Genomic DNA, 24770 nt, shown 5'->3' with positions numbered 1-24770 from the left:
GGCCATACAAAAGGGAAATGGGGACATCAAGTGGCTACACGCACCATAGAAACTTCCAAAGGAAATGTGGGATCAACCGTGTCATGTATATGTCATCCAACCCGTTTATCAGGTGGATCCCACCAGTATTAAGGGTCTCACGGAAGATCAAGCCATTCCTACACGTATATTGGCCACAAAAATTGATCATACAGGTTTTACGAGGGACCGTACATTTCTTCCTGTGGTGTATCCCACATAAGTTTTTAATCGGGATGATTTTTGTATTGTACGGTTAACACGAGGTGTTGGACCTAATGCACGGTATGGCTTCCACATACACATCATGGATGGGCCAGACACAGCTCTAACGCATTGTAATTACCACAAGTCCGAAGGCATGTGATCATTGTAGGTCAGTGGTGCACCATTCTAATTTCACAGTCATCAATTTATCGTGAGATGAGAAGATACCCAAACGAGAAATTGCAGAGAATCATACATGTGGCATTCTATCAGTGGCCAACATATCCATCATAAAAGGACCGAAATCCTCCAAAACACCTGTTTTAACCCAGCGCGTAAAAACACCCGATCTCTGTGGGCCCCACCGTGTTGTATATATAAATCTATTCCGTCCATCAGGTGGGAACCCTTATTTGAACAGTAAATAAAAAAACATAGCCCCTTAAAATTCTCCAATAGACTACACATGTGGTAACAATGTAAAATTGCTCCAAAAACCTCTTAAATTCACACGGTATAGCCCGCTTGACCGTTGGACCGTACTTATTTTTGTTTCTTCTTCTTCATTCTGATTAGTTAAAACAGATTAACGGGTTTGATGAAAGATACGTATCACGATGGCCCCACACACAAATCCATAGTACACATCCATCCAAATTTTCTGCTGTGGTGTGGCCCATTGGACATGTGGGTCTGGATGTTTTTTTTCTCCAAGACTTATAATCAAGGATAGAATCTGGTGTAAGGAGTGGATTTTACATAGCCAACGTGGTGGGCCCCACATAGCTTGGGTGTTTTACACGCTTGGTAAAGCTGGCACGCAGAGGATTCCCGTTCACCAGAAAGGCCAAAAACAAAGAGACATGTGGGGCCCTCTAAAGAAGGAGAGGAGTAAAAAGACAAAAAGATAAGTAACAGTTTTCATACATGCATCTTTATAAATATATATATATAATAAACGGTTTGTAGCCATTTCTCTATCTTTTGCTCTTGAGCTGTGCACTCCATGAAGGAAACACTAAGGTATTTGATAGGTGCCACAGGCCCAAGTGGATTTGGATCAAAGACCACAGCTGAGCAAGTGACAGAGGACACCTCTTGTTTAATCCCATCTCAGCTAACGGCTATGATCACTGGTTAGTATCACATGATCTTCTCATTAAACAAAATTATAGAAAAATTAACGTCGGTTGACGCAATGCATTTCTATCTCTCTCTCTTTTTTCTTTTTCTTTTTTTGATGTTTGGATATGGGTGTTTTAGATCAAGTGCCCCGGGCCAGTTTTGGTGTGGATTTTGGATCTTAAATGTGTGGTTGTAATTGGGTTTTGTTTATTTTGGATTGTAGAAAATGTTATAATATAAAAATTAGAAAATGGTAAGAATGTAGTATGAAATTTTGCAATGACAATGGAGTTAATTTACCGGGCCGGTTTTTGCGTAATTACATGATTCAATGTGTCATTGAACTTGATTAGTTGGATTTGGATTATTATATTTATTATTATTTGGATTTTGTGTTTGTTATGATATAAAAATTAAAAAGTTACAAGGCTTTGCAATGACACTGAAATGGTTTTTGTTGTTTTATATATATTCAAAGATAGATGCTGACTTGTTTTTAATGAATTAATTGAAATTCACCTCATTTTTAGAATTTACTAGTTTTACCTCTATCTATATCTCTATCTCTAGACACGTTAGCCTTTTTGAATAGTATTTTCTCATTGGTTCGGACCACATCACCTGTTTTTTGGACCCATGTGATCAGATATCATTTTTAATGAGTCGTTTTCTTCTCTTTTAAAACATGTTTGTGTAATCTCGTCAGTGTTGTTATTTAATATACATAATCTCTCTGTTTTCTCTCTCTTCTTGGGTCCCTTTTTCGGCACATTTCGTTGATATTGCACCCCCTTTTTTTTTTGTTAAGAAACACACCTAATCCACCTTTGGGGGTTATAAAATTCAAATTCCTTTGATGGGTGTTTGATTAATCTGGGTTTTTCGCCTTTGAATTCTATTAAAAGGAGCGACGTCCGGTATCGGCACCGAAACTGCAAGAGTGCTGGCGAAGAGAGGGGTGAGGCTTGTCATTCCTGCAAGGGATCTCGTGAAAGCTGCTGAAGTGAAGGAGAAGATCCAGAAGGAGAATCCAAAGGCTGAGATTATTCTGTTTGAGCTTGATCTGAGCTCGTTTGCTTCAGTACAGAGATTTTGCTCTGCTTTCTTGTCTCTGGGATTGCCACTCAATATCCTCATGTGAGTTTCAAGATCATGTCCTCTTTCTATGTTGAAATTGAATTGAAGGGTGGTGGAATAGCAATCCTGCATGTAAATAGACACTGAAACTCGGTGTACGGCATCCATGATCCATCAGATCCATGTAGTCGTGAATTGATCCGGACCGTCCAATTGATTAGCCATGTCTTAGATGGCTAAACCCAAAAATCTATACAGAAAGTTTGGATTGGATACGATCATTAATGGGTGAGATCAATCAGCTACGGCTGTCGAATTGGTGACCTTCCTGATTGGACAGCTCCCATTCTACAGGCAAAAATGCACGGTCTGGATCTTCGATAAGGTTGATATACCGAATTTTAGTCACAGCATAGTTTAAAAATACAAAATCCCGAATCAACTCAGAAAAACTCGTCGAGTTATCAACACTCAGTCGAGTTTGAGCTTTTAATGTACAGCATGGGCTGAATATTTACTGTAATAACGTCATAATTGATGAAATTTTCATAAATATTTACAGAAATAATGCTGGGAAATTTTGTCAGAATTTAGAGTTCTCGGATGACAAATTCGAGATGACTTTTGCAACAAATTATTTAGGTAATTTACCGTATCCATCTCTCTCTCTCTCTCTCTCTCTCTCTCTCTCTCTTTGAGGAAATGTTTATTTTGGAAATTCTTAGAAATATCTGTATTGTGAAGTAAATCATGGTTTCTTTGGCCTGCGCGTGGGGGCCTTCCTATTCACACGCAAGCATACGTGCCACATTGCATATATTTGCAAGATCCATCTTGAGCTTTCCATCAAGTGGCCACATTTTCTACATGGGATGGCCTACCATTTTTCTTCTTAGGTAGGGATATTGTACCAAACAAATGGATGGTTAAAGAAAGTTGTTTTAGCAGTCCATTTGTAGAGTACATGGCCCACTTAATAAGTTAAAAGGGCTTGATTTTAGAACAGAAGATTTAAGGGAATTTGTAAAAGGCATGGAAATAAACAGTCTCCTGGGAAGCCTTATTTTTAGGATACCGTGGGAAAGGAAATGATGTTTTCCTTATTTGGTTTTTATGAATTCGAATACTTGACTATCAGTTTTGATATCATGTCAAAAAATCAATTTCTTTAAAAGCTGAGTCATTAAAAAATAGGGTATCAATATATATTAAGGGACTTCAGCACTCTAATATGTGGAGCAACTGAAGATGGATAGAGGTACATGCGTCACATTGGCACACATGGGTTGTTTTGCATCCATAGCGGCAATGGATGCAAATTGCCAGTAGCCTATAGTTTAAGGGACCCCCTGTAACCCCAATGTAATCCAAAGAAAAGGCACTGTGCGTCCTTATTAGATGTGGGCTGGTAGTGAAAAACATAGGCTCCCTATGTGAAATGATGGTGTTACCCTTTTCGCTTTGGGGCTGCATTTAATACAAGTAGGTGACATTATAATGACATTGTCCAAATCTTGTCATATGAATTAAATGTCACCTAATGAAAAGGCATCATGCATCCATATTAGATGTGGGTCGGCAGTGAAAAGCAAGACTCCCTAATGTGAAATGATGATGGTACCATTTTTACTATGGGATGCACATTTAATGTAATTAAGCATGTGATGTTGTAATGGCATTGTCCAAATCATGTCACATGTAATGACAATCTTTATCTTAATGGCAATGTTCATTTTTTATGTCATTATAAAGACCATCACATGCAAAGTTTATAAGGATTAGATAGCACGTTGGTGCACATGGCACTTTAATGCTAGTGCCAATATCATGGGGGCGAAATCTAGTTGAGGGTTACATTACGAAATGTAGCACATGTGAGTGTATTAAAAGTGGATGATGATATATTTGGATTATAGGGACCAAATGGCATGATTGGCACACAGTGTTGTAATGGTATTGTCTAAACCATAGAGATCAAATCACATTGGGGATTACATTAGCAAACATAGCACATGAGATGCTAATAAAGGTTGATAGTTCTCTCTTAAAAAACTCATTTTCCTTTAGTGGGAAAATGCCTTTATTAGATATAGAGGTGGGAAAATAACCTTATTGGTTTTTCATATAAAAAAATGTGAGTAAGAAATTGTGTTTCTCACTACTTCTTACAAAGAAAGGCTTCACAAGTAATGGAAAGTTAGTTTAATGAGAAATGGTGTATCCATTCCTTTTCATGATTCCAAAACACAGGCCCTAAAGAATATTGTGCGCAGGCCACTTACACAATCATATACTACTATTTTTGGAGGGTCTTCTCATAATATTAAGAGAGAGAGAGAGAGAGAGAGAGAGAGAGAGAGAGAGAGAGAGAGTCTGTTTAACTGAATTGATGCAACTAGGAGCATTGGAATTTAATAGTGCTTTGAGAGCATTGGAGCATTTCTCAACATGGATGCTCCAATAGAGTGTGATAGATGATACATGGGCACTACGAAACTTTACACATCATATGTAACTAATTCAAATTTAACTATTAGATTGATGAATGTTTATTGAACGGTCAAAATGAAAAGTATCTAGTGGTCTTATTTTAGCAAACAAGTGACCATTGATAAGAGGTTAGGGTGATTCATTGAATTCGATTTTTGGATTTTGACTATGCACTTTTGTCAAAATTAAGTTGTGTTGAAAACTTAAAATGTGGAATTAGAAATTTGAAATCATTTTAAGATATTTTAATTAAAAGTGAAAAGTATTTTTAATGCGCCACTACTTTAGCATTCAACCTTTAGCATTAAATGAAGGGAGGGGAGCCCGAAAAAATATCTATATTTTCAATGAAAAATAATTTAAGTACTTAATAATTTAGATCCGTCCAACAATCTGAATTGTACAAGTGCTGAAAATACATAATAAGTTTATTAAACGACACGTAGTTATAGTGAGCTCAGCAATGTAGGCAGTTTGATTCAAGATAATACAGACCACCACGTGTATAAATTTTGTGTGCCCTTGAATTCAACATCATACAATGTCAGAGTATCAATTAATTCCCCTACAAGCCTATTTGGAAACATGGAGAGGAAAGGAAATGAAACATCATTTTTCAAGGAACTAACTTTCAATTGTTTATAAAACCTTTCTTTCTAGAAATTTGTAGAAAATAAAATTTCCTATATACTTTTATAAAAATAAAAAAAAATAAAAAAACTCAATAAATTTATTTTTTCACCTTCATCTATAAGAAGTGCATTTTCTTATGACAGAAGAAAATTAAGTTTTTCAAAAGATTACCATCTATCTTCAATAGCATCATATGTGTCACATTTGCCAATGTAACCCTAATGTGATTTGATCCCATGATTTAGACAATACCATTACAACGTCATGTGTACCAATCATGCCATTGGCCCCTGTCACCTAAATAAGTCAACATTCACCTTTAATAACCTACCATGTGCCACATTTTGTAAATAACCCTAATTAGATTTGGTCCCTTTGATGTTGGCATTACCATTATAGTGCCATATGCACCAACATGCAATATGATTCTTATAACCCATACATGTGGTAGTCCTTATAATGACACGAAGATGAACATTGCCATTAAAATAAAATTATCATTATAGGTGACATAATTTGAACAATGCCATTACAAAGTCTCACGCTTGCATTAAATGTGAGCCCGAGAGTGAAAAGGATAATATCATCATTTCACATAGGTGGGTCTTTGCTTTTCACTACTGTGCTACATCTAATACAAATGTATGGTGCCTTTTCATTGGGTAACATTTAATACAGGCGTGGTGTTCAGTTGGGGGTACCAAAGCTCTAATACCAAGAATAATTTCATGAACTAGAGAGAGATGAGAGGCACTTATACTTTAACATGTGATCCATCTTGCTCAATGCATTTATCTATAGAACTTTACAATATAGGAAGAGGTAGAATCCAAGAGGGAGAAGTAGAAATGGAAGTAAAGTTTGACATGTGTAAGTAGAAGAGTAGGAGAAGTAGAAGTAGAGTACGAGAAGTGTAAGTAGATGAGTACGTAGGAAAAGTATGAGAAGTAGGAGTAGAGTATGACAAGTGTAGGTAGATGAGTAGTAGTAGTAATAGGAGTAGAGTAGAAGTAGAAGTAGAGTTCATGTGACTTCCTCCACTTGTCTCACAGTGTGGGGACTTAAAGTCCTTATTAATTTGGACAATGGCAGTGTAATGTCATGTACTTGCGTTAAATGCAAGCCTAGAGTGAAAAGGGCAAGATCATCATTTTATATATATGAGAGTCCTTGCTTTTCACTACTGGCCTACATCTAATATGGACGCATGGTGCCTTTGCATTGGGTAATGTCACGGTTACAGGTGCCCATTTAAATATGGATTACCAGTAATTTACATCCATTACAGCCAAAATAATGCATGTGCTTTTATCCATCTTCAGTTGCTCCACATGTGCCATATGTGCTTGTATGCATATGTTTAAAGGTGCTACCCTCTATTTTTAAATGCCCAAATGTTAAATGTGTCAACCTGTCTCTTACACCACATGTACCATCATACAGCTTCAAGCACTTGACATGTAACACGTGTGCCACAATTCAACTTTAGGCACCCATTTAAATTGTTTATGTTACATGTATACTTTTTCATTTTCTAGTATCTCATACATGCCAAATTTGCTAATCTGACACATGCCAATAGCCATTTAGAAAAAAAATTTAAAGAAATTTTTTATCTTGCCAAACAACAAATTTGAAAATGAGTAGGAACTTTAAAAAAATAAAAAATTCTTGTAAAAAATCAAGCAAGAAAAATACTATTTCCATTCACATTATATGCTAAAAATAAAAGTTCCCTGAGAAATACTATTTACTTTTCCGTACTTTTTATAAATCCCAACAGTTACTAAGGAAAAAAAAATATTTAGCTATGTACGCACCACCAAGATCCATAATTAGACAGTTGATCTAAATTGCTCATTTAAGTCTAGAAATTTTTTTCAAGTTACCACGCAAGAATCTCTATAATAAGGTGGTCCAATCCATCCTTGATCTGGTGTTATTTTTTATAGCCATCCTTCTTTCCATGCCATGGATCGGACTGATACGATTGCCTCACAAAAGTAATTCTTTAGAATCGTAAGCAATCTATGATGGTCTCTGAGAAATAGGTGGATCAAATTGTTGATCAGACCATCTTGACCATCCGCCTTAAAGAACATCAATTGAATGGTTTATATTGGTTAGATTGGTGGGAGGCCTTAAAGGTTTCCCATGAAATGTGCATTGGACGTAATGAACAGTCCTGATCAATGCATTGGATAGTACAAGTGTCCCAATACAACTTTCTCTTCTAAGCTTTTCATCAATTATTTATTATATTTAATATTATTTTGCAGGGCATTTTTTATTGACAGAAACTCTAATCGATAAAATGGTAGAAACGGCAGCACAAACAGGCATTGAAGGACGGATAATCAACGTCTCCTCCGTAATCCACACATGGGTTAAAAGAGATGGCTTCCAGTTCAATGAGATGCTAAGCCCCAACAAGTAAGTGTACCATTTCTTTTTCCTAACTACATATGGACCGTTCATCTATTGTATCATTCCATGGATAGGCCATGTGGATGATCCTACACATTGCTTGGAGGATTCTTGTCTATTGAACTCTAAATCCACCAATCAATGGCTAGGATCGCAGCAAAAGATGTAACCTCTTGGGTACTTCCCACCAATTTTTTCATCTATTTGGCTTATATGGATGGGACATACACTAAAAACCACACCATTCGGATGATTGTAGGCATCGTTTGAAGGATTATTGTCCATTGAACACCCTATCCACCAATCAATGGCGAGGATCACTCCAAGCAATGTGATCTCTTGGGCACAACCCATCCACTATAGGGCCCAGTAGATGAGAGGTCCTAATCTCGCACAGCCGCACCATGCGTGTGGATATTGAATGTTGATAATTGTACAACTGCATGTATGTGAGACCACTTATTTCCTTATCATACACAAATTCATGTAGGTACAATGGCACACGTGCGTATGCTCAATCGAAACTGGCTAACGTATTGCATGCCAAGGAAGTTTCAAGGCAACTCAAGGTGAGGAATGAGATTCTCTCCTTTCTAATTCCATCATATCAAGAGAATTTATACGATGGATGACCCACATCTCTGGACGGTGTGAACAGGCTTTAGATTCTGACAACTGGGTTCCATGTATCAGTAATCCAGACCATTGGACTATTTTGTCTCACCTTGGATGAACTATGCTTCAAATATCTTCTTCACAAGACTATCCCAAAATTTCAATCTTTGGCTTAAATACAGCAACGATCCATATTCAATTGGAGAAAATGGAGCTAATATTGCTCGTAATTTGGGTGGCTTTTGAGTCGTTCTCCATCTATGGTGGGACACAACCAGTCAAGTCCGATCCATTTGAGCACCACAAGTCAGCACTGAGAACAGTGAGTGACTTGGCCCAACTCAGCTGAATCGTGTCGAGACACCGAGTCACCGACTCAAAAACCATGAACTCAACAGACCAATGATCTGGATTACCGAACCACAAGCAACCGCTCTATATTGTGGAAAGATGTGGGCCGCATAATATAATTCCTCATATTCAATCGCAACCTAAATCATGTCCATTTATCCTCTGTAAACGTCACTCAAGACTAGCCAAGTTGGGGGGGGCGTTATGCATTGAGAAGGGACTGAGAAATAATGTATAGAAAATCCTAACCATCGAATTAGTGGACACCAAATGGTCATGAAAAGAAAATGCTGAGTGGCCCAAGTTCATTCAACCACTTCATAAGGTTGGACAGTCCCACTGAACGAGCTGAGATTATGCTCCATGGAATTGGACGGTCCAGATTGTCGTGCCTATAACTATACTCCCATCATTTCATGTAGAAACTTGTTTGGGTTTTACAGGCAAGAAATGCAAGAGTAACAATCAATGCAGTGCATCCTGGAATTGTGAAGACTGGAATCATTAGAGATCACAAAGGCTTGATCACAGGTATGAAATCCTTCTCCTTCAATTTCTCTTCCCTTTTATTAGGGATGGTAATTGGGTCCTAGGCCTGGCCCTCTAATGAAAAGATGGAAATGATTAATGGTTTAAAAATTCAATCTAAGAAAATTTTGAGAATCCTCTATCCACAACTAGTTCCCTCATATAAACGGTTGGGATTTTTTAAACATGACCCAAATCCAATGAGTGTCTTTAAACTACATAACATGTATGCTGAATGGGAACTGCCCAAAAGTATCTTTAAACCGTCAATTCTTTTTGTATAATGGTGGCCCACTTGATGATTGGACAAGACCATACATCATAACCATACACCCAAATGGACCTAGACACCATAACTTTCAAGCTGTGGCCAGCCGTTGGGCCAGGTTTAAGAGCCCAAGCCCTAGCCTTAAGAGGGTTGAACCGCCTGGCCTATTGCCACCCCTACTTTCATGATACTTAGTGCAACCAAACACACCCTAAAAATAGGCGATCCATTTTATCATTTTTTTAATCCAAAGTAAGAGCATTTCTAATATATATATTAAAAAATAAATCCACAAAAAATAACTAAATTCATTTTGTTTTGCTTCAGATTCAGTGTTTTTCCTGGCATCCAAGCTACTAAAATCAATAGCCCAGGTCTGTTACCCTTGCTATCAGAAATAGTTCCTTGTGTTTCTCAGTGCAAAATTCTGACAGAAATTTTCTTTTATCTTCTCTTCAGGGGGCGTCAACAACATGCTATGTCGCTCTCAGCACAAACCTCAATGGAATTAGTGGAAAATACTATGCAGACTGCAATGAGACTTCATGCTCGAGCCTAGCAAATGATGAAACAGAAGCAAGAAACCTTTGGAAGCAAACCCGCACAGTGATCTACAGACGATTATGTCAATCCGTAACTTAGTATCCATCCAACATAACTACAGTCGACCGTACATATACAAAACCTGCAGAGGCATCATGTAAAAATCCATGTATATACATCTAGGCATGCACATCACAATGGATATGTATGTGTATGTGTATGTACATCCACACATTATGAGTAGCCCACAGAGCAAACAACCATTCACATGCACATGTATTCGTGCATGTTACAAACTGCACATTCGTGTACTACTGCACTGTACTCTGTAAGTAGTAGTTTAGACAGACTACCTGTTTCTGACAGGAGCATTTCCATATCTATGTATGCAAACAACATATCATTTTCATGTTCTCACACAATAATGGAACTTCAACCAACTAACATGATGAAATCTAATACATACACATGCATACGTGTATTCCTGCCTACACATATACATACTGTTTCTGCTACATATAACACAAGTAGCTGGGGAGAATATTCCCATGCCATTAGTTTTCCCAATGGCCTTTACTTAAAAGTGTTATTAAAGGAAGTGAGTAAGATTTTAGACCAAAAGGATGGGTATTTAGGTAATTTAGTGAAGCCATATGGCCATAACCATTCCGTAAGGTTCTTGGTCACGCATCCATACCATTACAGTGAGAAAAATTCTGGTACTCTGGCAAAGCGAGTAGTATTTTAGATGAAAATAATGGACATTTAGGTAATTTGGTGAATCTGTATGGCCAAAGGGTTGTGGGTCACGCTTCCATACCTTCACAATAAGAAAAACTTTGGTACTTTGGCAAAGTATGATGGTTGATAAGTAGTTTGTGGCATATAATGAACTTTACAAATCATGGGCCATAACTTGGTGACTCTTGAACAGAAAATTACATTAATTTGATTTTCTAACTGGCTGATCGATGCTATTTAATGGACAGTCAGAATGAAATCAGTCAATGATAATAATTCAAGAAGCAAATACTTCTCACCAGATGTTAGGAAAGTTAAACTAAATCTTAATTTTCAACGATTGAGTTAATGTATTCTACATGTACCATAAGTGCCTGAATATCAAACATAACACTTTGCCAGAGCATCAAACAATTCCTTTAAAATCGCCTCCACCCAATTACATGTCTTGCAAACCACTTCCTCTCCACGTGCATTGCACAAGCCATATATACTCTCGAATACATGGAAAGAAAGACATGCTCAGAAACTAGTTGCAAATTGGTGGTTTCATTTTAAATTCAAAAAGATTCTCCAACATATAGTGAAACCGTGAGCTGGTGCTTAGCACTAGTGCTTAAATTTAAACATCAAACCACTAGCTCTAAGTGAGAACTTCACGTGCATGCGCATGCGCACATGGGGAATGCTAATGTCCCTCTTCTTCATGAGGACATTAGCAACATTCCCAAAGCTTTTGACAGACGTGTATGGCAGCCAATCATTGACTGAAAGTGTCCATTCATTTGTTTCACACTACCATTGGCAGGTCACAGCACAAAACTCACACACACACACACACACACAGGATGAGAGATTCCTGAAGGGGAAAACTGGCATTGATAAAATTAAACAACATGTTGGAGTTGAAAAGAGTTCATACATTCAACACATGGGAGCTGCATCAATTACAACCATATGGGCATTTGGACTTACAGAATGAGGTTAGACAATTGTGTTAACAGCACTGTGTCAAGCTTTTTTCCACATCAACTCGCAGTGGAATCCTGTTGAAACACATGAGACATAAACAGAAACAAAAACAAATAAATAATTCTACAGGCCAGTCTCACCAAGCAGACCCAACGTCACATGGTCATGATCATGACCAGCTAGCCGAACAGGTCGGAGCATGCGATACATGGCTGATCTCATCAGGAGCAATGACATGTGCTTCTGCTCCCATGGTCATTTTCTTCCCTACAGAAGAATTTATCAAAACTCAGTAAAAGCTGTCATGGAACTACTATAACATTATTTTGCAGCTGGAAAAAGTAAAGAATCAATCACTAGAAGCACGAGCTGAAATATTTCTTCAGTAAATCCATAAATGAGCATCGCAATAACACACAAAAACAAACAAACAAACACATGCGCGCGCACATCTGCATGCATGCATGCACACATATAGGGAAATTCTACAGAGATAATGCACCACAGTATTGGAGGCCCCAGGTCAGTGTGAACGACATTCAATCAGTTAGAAAGGTATGCCCCACAATAAAAATAGGATGCCCAAAATTGGGCTGATAAAATCGTCTGGTAGGCCACACCATAGAAAACTATGAAAAAAAATGTTCAAAACATACAAATTCAAGTGGAGGGGTCCACTTGATTTTTGGGGCATCCCATCATCATCATGGGGTGCGCCAAATCCACAGGTTGGATGGCATACAAATTACGGCAGGTAACAAACCATAGAAAATATTATAAAAATGCCCTTATCTTCACAAATTCAAGTGGTGGGGCCCACCGGACGTTTGGATTGGGCTGATTTTTTTTGGTGTCCTACCATCACGATGGGGCAGGTCACGCCTGATGCATGGGATAAATGGCATACACAGCTGGACAGGCTCCATGCAAATTTTGGGGCAATTTCATGGGGAGAGTCCTCCCCCCATTTTCCCCATGGTGTGGCCTGCCTTATGTCTGAATCAGCCTGATTTTTTGAGAACCCCCATAAATCAACTTGCTGCACCTGATGCACAGATCGAATGCCGTGCATACACCATATAGTCTTGATCCCATAGCGTTGACACCAAGGGAACATTCCTGTATTGAGGAGCAAACAGGGCTAGCCACGAGGTGTGTTGGACATCCACTCTGTCCATCATGTACACCACCTTATGTTCACCCTGGAGCCCAAAAAAATGGTCCAACTCGGATGGGCCACGCCAGAGGGAACAGTGTAAAATCATGCCTAAAATCTCTAAAATCACGTGGTGTAGCCCACCTGCGTCCGGAATGGCCTGAGTTTTTATGTTGCCCTTCATCCTATTGAGGCGCATATGATGAATGGATTGGATAATATATACACAGCACGGTCGGACCCATAATCAATCTGGAAGGTTCTAAGAAATGAAAATGGATTTCCGGTAGCATTACACATGCATGTGAACAATCTAACACACTGATCCTCTTTCGAGGCTAACATTACATAGCAAATTTCACACTGTATACATGGAAGCTAAGATTCATGCGCACGTAAATACATCAATATAAGGCCTCATGCACGCATGTAAAAAGCAATCATGCATCCTTACATCTACCATGAGTCTGAGAATAAGAGCAAATTCTGATCAAAGTTACCAAATATCCACTTCATCATGCATTGCATTTGTGACAAATAAAGGTATTATGTGAAGTACAGTGTTTTAAATAGTACCCGTAGCGTAGCATGGCCGTAGCGCTACGTAGCGTCCCAAATAGCGTAACTCCCCTGTAGCGTATGCTACAGGGGTTGTAGCGTATGCTACAACTACATAGCATGTAGCGTCTGTAGCGTAAGCTACAATGTATTTTTTGTATTATTTTATTATTTTATTCACGTTTTCTTTGTTTCTAATATTGAGGAATGTGACACTTGTATTATACTTGATACTTTTAACCTATGGGATTTTTATTTCTTTTCATAATTGTGACTTGTGGTTTCAATTAGACATTATTAATTAAAGTGGTTTGCTTAGAAAGTTGTTGATGTGATAATTATTTGATTTGGCTTATATTTGTGGATTGGCTTTTGATAAATGATAACTAATAACTTTTTTGAACATACTTATAATTGATAAAATGAATCATCTTTTAGGCATTTTTATATTTTTTTCAACGTTTTCTTTTTTCTATTATCATTGTATTTTTAATTAAATAGAGTTTATTCTCATAATTCACTTTTGTAGCTTACATGTGTTTTAAAGATGTAAGTATATATGATCTATAGTGATTGTGTATTCAAAGTTGAAAAAAATGATAAAATGACACCACAAATCTGTCATAGAAGTATTGTGTAGCTTACGCTACACGCTACGTATTTACGTACACGCTATAGAGGGCTGAGCGTTACGCATCATGCTGCCGCTATTTAAAACACTGGTAAAGTATAAACTGAAATTGAGTTGTTTGCGGACCTCAGATGATCAATGGGGCAAATCTTCAAGGTTGGAAAAGGATGACAAATGGATGGGTAAATACTTGACAGAAAGGAATTATGTGGGTCCGCATGAGGTGTACATGTGGAAAGTGGAAACAAGAATTTAAGACAACTTTCTCCTGATCGAATGTGATTCATGGTCCTAGAGTTGTGTTAGTCCTTTGCATGTCATTTGCTGGACAAACTGTACTGTGGCAGGAGCTCTCATGAGATTATCTCTATGAAACTTATTTCACATTTCTTGTATCCATGAGAAGTGGAAGACTAGACGGTGGTATTAGGAGTAGGTGAATACATAATATTTGCAAGGAACCCTCCCTGTTTTTACATATGGGCTGTGTTATATTGGTTTTCACTGCATTGATTAATGAAGCTTGTCACCAGCAAAAGAGGAAAATGGAGAGAAATATTTCTGTGGGTTACCTTAAGGCGTGGACTCCGACGAAGAGATGATGCAGATTTGGGAGATGAAGTTGCTGGCTTACGACCACGACCACCATGATTAACTTTTTTCAGGGGTCTGTCGAGTTCAGCTTGAGATTCAGTTAGACACTCATTTTGCTTTGTTACTGATTCGCTTCTACTGCTTGAGAAAATTGAAGTAGGAACCGACATAGTTAATGTAGGTGATTCTGGTTGAGGAGTGGTGGGTCGATGTACAGTTCCTGATAATGAAATAGGAGACATTAGATAATTGCACTAGTGGATGTGTCACAGATATAGAGACAACAGTACCCTTTAGCCTATTCCATAACTTCTGCACCATTAAGCATAAAAATAATAACCCCACTGCACGTTCAATGGCACTATTTAGCAGCAACAGCAAATGAAGAAATTTCAAAAAGAAAAATGTCAAGTTACAAAGATGGTACAATCATGGGTTTAAATTACAGGTACGATATGGGTTGATACTGCTAATACGACCCCATATCACATATCAGAGCAGGCTGATATAGATATGATACAGTAGATATGACCGTATCATACCAAATACTTAAAACCATGAGTAGAATTAAAAGACCAGCTCGAAAATTATATTAGGATTCCTGAAGGGGAAGAGTGGATCCCCAAATGTCTTCATAAAGTCGCAGTGACACTTTTTTTATTACATTAATGCCTATATCTGCCATATTTCAGATTAAGTACTTACCCACATGGCTCTCTCTATTTTGAAGATTACATTCCTTAGGTCCATTAGTTTTCCATGAAGTTTAGTGTTACTTATGGTCCCATTCATAACTTAAAGCAAGACTAGGTGAGATCCCAATTTTCACAATGAGGTAAAATGCCATCAGGATAGAAACAATTTTTTTAAAGTGATTATTAGGATAGAAAAAAAGTTTTTTAAAAATATTAGGATACAAAACAAAGTTAACGATTCATTCTCACACATGAGAACAAGCTGCGAGTGACATCAAGAGTAACAATTTAATTGTCATTTTCCTTCACGATCCCTGCCATGGATTGATACAAGAGCTCAAAAGTTTTCACCACAGTCCAGCATCTTTCATGCCCCAAAACATGCATATGGAGACAATTTTTCTTGTATTAATGTTGCAAAATAGAATCTACCTCATCTAAGATTTGCATTTTCATTGGAAAGCAAAAGCACAATCAAGTGCACGTAGAAATTTTGATACAACCACAACATGATTACGTAACTGAAAGGACAATTGCACACAGAACAAAAGGATCTTGAGTAATGAAAGAATACATCATACACCAAGTATGTGATCTGATGAAAAACTCAATTCAATCTGATTAAAAGCAGCAACTCATGAATACTTGAGATGCTTAACAGATTAACTTAATAGCATTACATTTAACCTTCACCAGGTATAAATACTGATTAAATTGTCACCATAACATGCACCGATTCTCTTTAGGGGGAAAACTCAAAAATACATAGGTTATAACTTGGTCAAATACTATGGAAGAGTATAAAACTTTTATAATCATTAAAAGATAAAGTTGACAGTTTAATATAGCTAGTGGTAACATCTCCACAATGGCTCACAAGTTCATCAGCCTAGAAGTTGCAAGAAGAAAGTAATACTGGACAAAAGTTTGCACCTTTTGATGCAGTCACAAGAAACCTCTCTCTCATCATTCTCACAAACTTGAACAAACCATTAGTTTGGTTCAACTCTCGCATCAACCCTTTGGTGTCTTCATTGTAAGGCTCACAATTCAGCACTGAAAATTATCATCAGACATGGCTATTAGCTGGTGGGAAATATGTGTGCACCGAATCTCATTGCACACTGAGTTCACACAATCTTCTTCTATTAAAATATCACAGATAATATGAAAAGTGTAAGCTCATGTTGATAAACACCACCAGTTAGCAATAACCAAGAAAGGATTTTGACAATATCAACCAATCTGTTACTTACAGGTGTAGGTATCATTCTCGTGCCGAATGGTGAACGAGTATTCCTTATTTGGATTTTCCATGTCAATTTTGTTGAATATGAACTTGACTCCTTGAAAACCAAATAAATAAATAAATATTAATAGAAGAATTTCTCTCTCAATGGACAAGGCTGAAAAATAATATGTAAGAGATATTCGGTTACCTTTTCCTGCTTCGATTCGGAAGCCAAGGACACTGTTGTACCATGAAATGGCTTTTTCTAGATCTTCTAAGTGATTGATATCTTGATTATTCTGTTTTTCAAGTTCTGCAAAAGCTTTCAACAAGAAAAACTGGTTTTTAGCAATCAAGTACAGAGAGAGGGAGAGAGAGGGAGAGAGGGAGAGAGAGATCCAACCCAAACCAAAGCATGGATTCAAGTCAAGAAAACCTGAAAAATAAAGAGCACCCACATTTATTGATGGCCATAAGTATGCATGTTACAGATATTGTTATCAATATCTTTGCTTAGATTCCCATGGATTCCATGAACACTATTGAAAGATGGATTCCCATGGATTTTATATTTGAGGGTCTTGTTTGGATGACAAGTAGATATCAAAAATTTGTGAGACAATGGTCACCTCATTTATTTTGTTGGGAAGATTGATGCCTCAATCAATAACAGCTCATTCATCACCTAGATGTGGTGATGATGCCTCAATCAATTCAGGATGATTTGGTCAATGCTATTGCAATTGCCAATCTTTTGCCAGCATGGTCATTTGACCCCACCAACCAATCTTTAATTTTCTCCAAATATGCCACAATTTATCATGTCCATGAACTGGGGTGTTTGACGAACAAGGGATGGAACAACTACTTAGCAACAACGTGTTCCTAACAAGCTAGCCTTGACAACACACCATGTATTGCTAGGCACTACACAACTTCTCCCAAAACCCAACAGGCCCAAACAAACTATGATTTGGGAAGTTTACCCATTTTGACTATCAAGGTGTCATACAAGAATCCCAATTGCATAAACCTCTTATGCTAAGATTCCCCACCCTTCACCACTCCCAAGACCCATTGAAACCCCACAAATACTAAAATCCCAGACCAATGCTGACAATATCCGAAGAAAGATAGAACTTGTAGAGATCCTCAAACACAAACCTCCTAGCTTCAAAATTGCACTCAAAATCAATACAACCAGTAATTAGAACAGGGGGCTAAAATGGCCCTTTATGCAACCATGTGATAAGCTATAGCAAAAGCTCATGGAAAATCTTGGAACAATTTATCCATATTTATTCAAGGAGGATCAAAGCAAAGAGCATGCATAACTTAGAAGAAGGACAAAAGAAGAAGAAGAAGAAGAACTTACCCAGCAATTGTTGAGATATGATTGCTGAATATTCGTCCCTCCTAGACCGTTGATCTTGCACAATTTTCTTAAGTTCTTCAGTCCTTGCTTTTGCAGCAGAAAGAGATTCACTAGTAGCAATACGCCCGGCCTCTTTACGGGTCTTCACTACAGAAAGCAACAGATGTAGTATAACATATTCTGATGATATAAGTGATTGACGCAAACACATTTACCCCATTTTTTAGGTTGACCAACAAACTAAGGAACATATCCATGTCAAATATCCTCACAAACAGGCTATTAGAATTTAGATCCATGTTTGTTCATTTAGACCGTGTATGACTTCAAGCTTTCTCATGAAAGAAATAAACAGCGAAGAACTTTTTAAAGCACCAATTAGGCTAAACAGAACAGTGACTGAAGAGAAGAAGATGGAAAAATAAAACCTGCAGAATTATTTTTTTTTCAAGGCATTGCAACCCTAAACAATGCACTTCTCTAGATTGTAGGCAATGAAGGAGAAGCATATGTGCTCCATATAAAGGGGCAAAACTTGACTCATTTTCTCATCAGATCATATTGACTTAACTCTTTCATCTTACTGCTAAAATATAATGGTAAAAGAATACAAATATCATTTTGCACAAACTAGGTTTTTCTTAATGCAACCAAAAACAACATGAAGCTACAGCTTCAAGAAGAAGAGACAAAATTGCCCATCCTCGAAAACCATCATTAATATAAAGAATATAATGGGTCCCCAAATAGTCCTCGTAAAATATTTCCAGGCACTGTATGTATTTTGGTATGATAACTTTCCTCCAGCTTAATGAAACAGGAAGCATCCTAGTGACAGCCATACCTGCTAGAGACTTAACAAATTCATCCTCCAGTTGTCTGAGATGATCTTTAAGCTTTCCAAGTTTTGCTGCAAAGCCCACAACATGAACAGAAGTAAATATTGAACAGAATTACTAATGTCAAGGTAAAACAATAAAAAGTATATGGATGGCCTGAACAAAATAAACCACAAAAATGTGACTCTGGCTCAATTATGTCTTTGAGTTTCATCGCTTTTAGATAAAATTTGCAATACCATACAAATCATTACTCTAACTTGAACCAAACAACTAAAGGAGAAATATTGATGGAGAAAAGGAAACAGTGATAAATACAAAAAAGCTAATCTTCTAGCAGAATCAAAAGATTCATAAGAACCAAAAACAATTATAGAGCTTATGAACCAGGAAAAAATAAAAATTTAAACTAAAATCAAGGATGGTAAGCATATTAATCAGAAAATCTAAGGGGTCGTTTGGATGCCTGCAAATGGTTTAAGTCGTAAATGATTTACCTGTAAATTATTTACCTGGCTTTAAGCTATAAATGATTTATAGGTAAATCATTTACAGTGATTGGATAGCCTATAAATGGTTTATATCCTATAATTGGGTATTCACACTTGAGATAGTTTAGAGAAGTAATTCCGTAAAAAACATTCAAATGACATATAAGAGTGGACTTTAAAGTGGATCATTGGGTTAAGCCCATCTCACTAAAGCCTAGGATCAGTGTCGTTAAATGCGACCGCATATGCGCATACTCATATGCATTTTGCATTTTTTCTCCTATTTTTTATTTTACAAAAAAAAATTAATATGCCGTCACATATGCCATTGTGCGATCACATGTGCGCATAGGCATCACATATGCGATTTAACAACATTGCATAGGATTTTTCCTCACAGAAAACCAAGCATTAGGTGAGCCATAGAAGTGGGCCTGCAAATTCAAAACATTAAGTGAGCCATAGCAAGATCTGCTGCCGTTGGGGTAAAGGGAGGGAGGGAGGGAGGGAGGAAGAGAGAGAGAGAGAGCCGTTGGAGTTCTCAAAGACAAAGGAGAGAGGGACGTGCGTCTCTCCTTTATAGCAATGCATATATATATATATATATATATATATATATATATATATATATATATATATATATATATATATATATATATATATAAAGCCATTGGAGTCTGACAGGCCGTAAATGATTTACCTGTAAATGAAATACTGAGTTTTTGCATGTAAATGAGAAGGGGCAAAAAGCTGTAAATGATTTACAGGCAAAAAGGCTAATCCAAACACAGCTTGTAAATGATTTACCTGTAAATCATTTACAACATGCGTCATTTACAGGCATCCAAACGACCCCTAAACTCAGCATACCACGTTGTCTAGTTCCAGGTTCAATTTCATATCATCTGGCTAATGTTTACTTAGGTATTTCTATAATTCCTACCTGCAATACCTTTCAGGCGTCATTTTTTAACAGTGTCCTGCAACAGGCAGTTCTTAAAATTTCAGGGTTCAAGTTCAGGAACAGGTAGACATGGATTCATGATTTTCCATGTTGTCTAAGGTGTACAAATGCTGGTCTTTTTGGCTTTTCGCCAAACAAGACGTTACTGAAAATCAGGTATTTGCTGTAGCAGATCCCATGTGTTTGGCAGACCATGTGTTTTTCACAGGAATCCCAAATTCCAATCCAAACACAACAATACGAAATCAGCATGAAGAAACCTTAATTTCACACAAATTGTTAAATCCATCTATCCATTGTTTCCAAAAACTAAATGCCAAGTCAAAATCAAAAGCAAGCCATGATTCCTCCCTATAACCCCAATTTCACCCGGAAAAGACCTAATTTCCACCGTATTATATGTACCCTTGATCATTGCGAAACCCTAGTTTGTTGGAAACGGCAAATGATTCAACTCGAAAACAGTCGATTCCAACACAATCTCCATGGAAGCAAGGCAGCCCTCGAAGAAAGAGATCTACAAGCTCGAAATCACCGACCTCACCTTGATTTGGAGCGTTTTCTTCAGAACAGAGCTTGATAGATTGCAGGGATTTGCGGAAGGAATCCGTGGCGGAAACCGCTCTCTGCTGATGGATTTGAATCTCTCTGTCACAGATAAGCCGCAGATCCACCATTCTCCGATGAATGGATTGCTCCTTCCCGCGCTGCATTCTCTCTCTTTTCGAGGGTTTTGGGAGTGGGAGAGAGAGAGAGAGAGCTTCCTTTGTTTGAATCTCGGAAGATTAGCCCGCCATTCGTTTCTCAAAAGCATTGTCACAAATATGGCCGAGTTTTTAAAATATCGTGATATTATCGCCGAGCGATCTTTTCGAAATCTCGAAAGTTTTTAATTTTTCACTATTTTATAACGATTTTAATATGATAATTAATTCATTATATTTATTAATTCATAATAATTAATTTAAATACTTTATTTTCAGCAATATTTTCCCGATAATATCGCGAAAATGTAAACAAAGTTAAAAATTCCCAAGAAAAACTCGTGCCGAGAACGAGATTTGTCACCGCGCTCAAATGGGAGTAATACGATACTCGGGCAGCATATGACGGCTGATACGCAGGCACTTGGAAATTATACAAGTGGCATATATTAATTCAAATTAAACTAATAAAAATATTGATCCCTCTGTCTCTGCTCTTCCGTCCCAGGATCAGATTGTTCAATACCCGCGATTCGTGGACACGCCTTTGGTGAAATGTAACCACTGGATATCTTTCAGTTATAGCCGTCCAATAAAATGTCCACCAATCCAACAGTCATATTATTAAATAATCTTAATTATTAGTTCATGGTACATATAAAATCGAAAAAATATCCTGTAAAAGTTTACTTTGACTTGATCGAATGGTACATATGCAGTTTAGAAGTGCATGAGTATCATCCATCATACTCTTCACCTGAGTACCAAAGCTTCCTCTTTTTCAGAAAGACCGAGAAATTGCAAGACAGGTGGCGCGAGAACGATGCATATCCGACTCGCGGACACGTGACGCGGAGCGGATCGGGTCAGGTCGGGGCAACACTGAGTTCAGTGAGGCCATGACCGTGGGGCCCACATTGATGTATATGCTATATATCCACGCCGTCAATCCGTTTTTTCACCTTATTTTAAAGCATGAGCCCAAAAAATGAAGCAGATCCAAAGCTTAAGTGGACCACACTATAGGAATCAGTGTAAATGATGATTAAAAACTTTTTTATGGCCACAAGAGTTTTGGATATATTTGTGTTTTTGTTTCATCCCAACCTTTGTGACCATATCCAAAGGGAAATCGGATTGTCGTACTTCATACTGAGTAAACTCTGTTACGCTCACCTTGAATGTTTGGGGTTTATCCACGCCGTTCATCCATTTTCACAGTTCATTTTAGGCGTTCGGTGAAGATTGAAACATATTCAAAGCTCAAGTGGACCACGCCACATAAAACAGTGGGAATAATGATGTTCACTGTTGAAACCTTTTTAGTACCAACAGCAATGTTTATTTGTTATGTAACTTGTTCATGAGATCTAGACATGAATAAATGGAAAACACAAATATCATTTTAATACCAAAACTTATGTGGGCCTTAAGAATTAGACGTCCAATTCACACTATTTTCAATTGTGTGGTATATTGGAACTTTGGATATGCTTTATTTTTTTTTTTCCTCTAATTCTTAAAATTATATGGTAAAATGGGTGGACAGGGTGGATAAGATACATAAATAAGAGTAGACCCACCTGGGTTTACGCAATCGGCTTCTATTAAAAAGTGATGGCTAATACACATTAGAAGGGTTTGGGAAGTTTTGAATGGGGGGCATTCAATAATCATTATTTTTTATAGTATGGTTCACCCAAGATTTAGATCTAGTTCATTTTTAGGCCCATTCTTAAAATAAATTAGTTCACAGCCTGACCCAACTGGGTGTTACTCCACCTGACCGAATCCGCTCCCCATGTGACGCCGGGCCCTCTAATGGATGGAGGATTCCTGAGGTAAAAAAAATAATCTCAAAAAAGAGTATTGAGTTGCGATTTTATCAGCGGTGTGAATCGCCTAACCATGGCCCTATTTGTACAAACCAATGCATGACCTTATAAGTTCGCATTTTATCAAATAATACATTGATGATGGAAATCCAAGATATATGCTCTTCTAACGAGGAAATTACCAAAATATCTTCATATTTTCTTTGAAAATTAATGAAGTTGAGATTTGTGGGGCCACATGGCACATGCACCCCATCATGGTGATCACATGAACAAAATTTCTGTCCAATTAAATCATCATCATGTGAATTTGAATGTTTTTAGGTGGCGCACATGATTTTTTTTTTTTAACGGTTTGGCCGACTTTATGATCAGCTCTAATGGGTTGTTTTTGTTCTAATAATAATCACGGTGGATGGACCATAAGTCATTTATAGGTAAAACTTGCATTCAAAACATAAGAAAAGGGCATGTGAATGATGTGATATACTTATAACTTGTAAGTCACTTCCAAACAAGCAGCATGTAAATATCTTATAACTAAAAGTCACAACTTAACAACTGGTGGATGTTTATATTCTTTTTTTTTTGGCATACTTATATGGGCTAATAAAATACCACCACATGTTAGCATCATGTGTTAAATGATAGGTGAAATCATAATCGCGTCCTCCATCATTGTTTACACTCAATTTAACATGCCTGGATCAAACAATCCAGAAGACGTCATGTGGCAGTCACACCATATATGGTGTAGATCAACTTCGAGAGGAGTTAGAACCACACATGTGAGATTATTTTAGCCTCCTGATTAACATATATGAAAGTAATCCTAGCCATGGATCTTGGTAGGAAGTGTCATTGTTGAGTAATTATCGGGAATTTCTTTCAAGCTGAGCATGAAATGAACAAATCCAAGCTCCAAGACTGGTACTTCAAAACGAATCACTTGTCCGAGCAGCTCCATGTCACATATCTCTTCAATGCTCTGCCTTCTCTAAATTCAATCTCAGTCCCAACATGAACATGCCCTGTCCCAACAGCAAAGACGATCCACTCATCAGGCGGGCCAAACACCCATGTTGAAAGTTATGTTGGCTTACAAATACTTTTTTTTCTTTTTTTGGTTTTGGTAGTGGTGAACATTGGAATGAAAGGAAATTTGTACTCGACACATCCAAGCAAGAGGAGTTTAAGCGTTTAAAGGTGTGCATTAGTTCTTTAAGCAGACAATGAAAACCAAAGAATCTTTAAAATTGAACTTCTGAATTTTCCAATCAAATGGCTTTTGGGTGAAAGACAAAAACAATTAAAAGAGTTGTTTTCCACTATTCACATCCCCATTTTGGCTAAGGAGAAGAAGTGAAAGTGTTGTGACTATCTCCTTGCTGATGTTTCTCCAACGATGGTTAAAGCAAAAGGTGGTCTGGCCATGAAGACCACCTGGTGCATAAACTACAGATGTTCTGCTAATTGGTCAGGAATGATGGAATCATAGGGTGCCTAGTGGTTTGTAGAAGATTTTATTAGGTGGGCTACACATGATTACTAGTTTTGATATGAGCGTTGGACTATTTAGATTGAGCGATTCAATGTGTCACACTAAGGTTGTGATTATTGTAAATAGGTTTTGGGTGGGACGCTAGAACCGTGGTCCCTATACACGATTATTAAGCCGAATATAAAAACATACAGTATAGAG

The 24770-nt window shown here is 37.5% G+C and overlaps 2 protein-coding genes across 4 annotated transcripts; one reads left to right on the top strand and one right to left on the bottom strand.

Annotated features, from left to right (window-relative positions):
* The first annotated feature begins 1222 nt into the window (after positions 1–1222).
* LOC131234844 (short-chain dehydrogenase TIC 32 B, chloroplastic) lies at positions 1223–10691 on the top strand. Its single transcript, XM_058231823.1, has 8 exons — positions 1223–1361; positions 2256–2487; positions 2990–3069; positions 7830–7983; positions 8468–8546; positions 9387–9474; positions 10067–10113; positions 10199–10691. Exons 1-8 carry the CDS (start codon positions 1232–1234, stop codon positions 10379–10381), a joined length of 993 nt encoding a protein of 330 aa, XP_058087806.1. The 5' UTR covers positions 1223–1231; the 3' UTR covers positions 10382–10691.
* A 1192-nt stretch (positions 10692–11883) lies between these two features.
* LOC131234846 (kinetochore protein SPC25 homolog) lies at positions 11884–21324 on the bottom strand. 3 transcript variants are annotated; one of them, XM_058231825.1, is made up of 8 exons: positions 21074–21324; positions 19080–19145; positions 18236–18382; positions 17069–17173; positions 16886–16975; positions 16563–16685; positions 14913–15154; positions 11884–12262 (listed from the first exon to the last, which is right to left on the bottom strand). In XM_058231825.1, exons 1-8 carry the CDS (start codon positions 21240–21242, stop codon positions 12251–12253), a joined length of 954 nt encoding a protein of 317 aa, XP_058087808.1. In that variant the 5' UTR covers positions 21243–21324; the 3' UTR covers positions 11884–12250. The 3 variants fall into 3 exon arrangements, with proteins under 3 accessions (XP_058087808.1, XP_058087807.1, XP_058087809.1); XM_058231824.1 differs by having other exon boundaries at positions 17069–17182; positions 21074–21322; XM_058231826.1 differs by lacking the exon at positions 14913–15154 and having other exon boundaries at positions 17069–17182; positions 21074–21322.
* Positions 21325–24770: the final 3446 nt, after the last annotated feature.

This window comes from Magnolia sinica, chromosome 19, assembly GCF_029962835.1.
Source record: "Magnolia sinica isolate HGM2019 chromosome 19, MsV1, whole genome shotgun sequence".
Lineage (NCBI taxonomy): Eukaryota > Viridiplantae > Streptophyta > Magnoliopsida > Magnoliales > Magnoliaceae > Magnolia > Magnolia sinica.
This window is presented reverse-complemented; position numbering and strand designations above follow the sequence as displayed.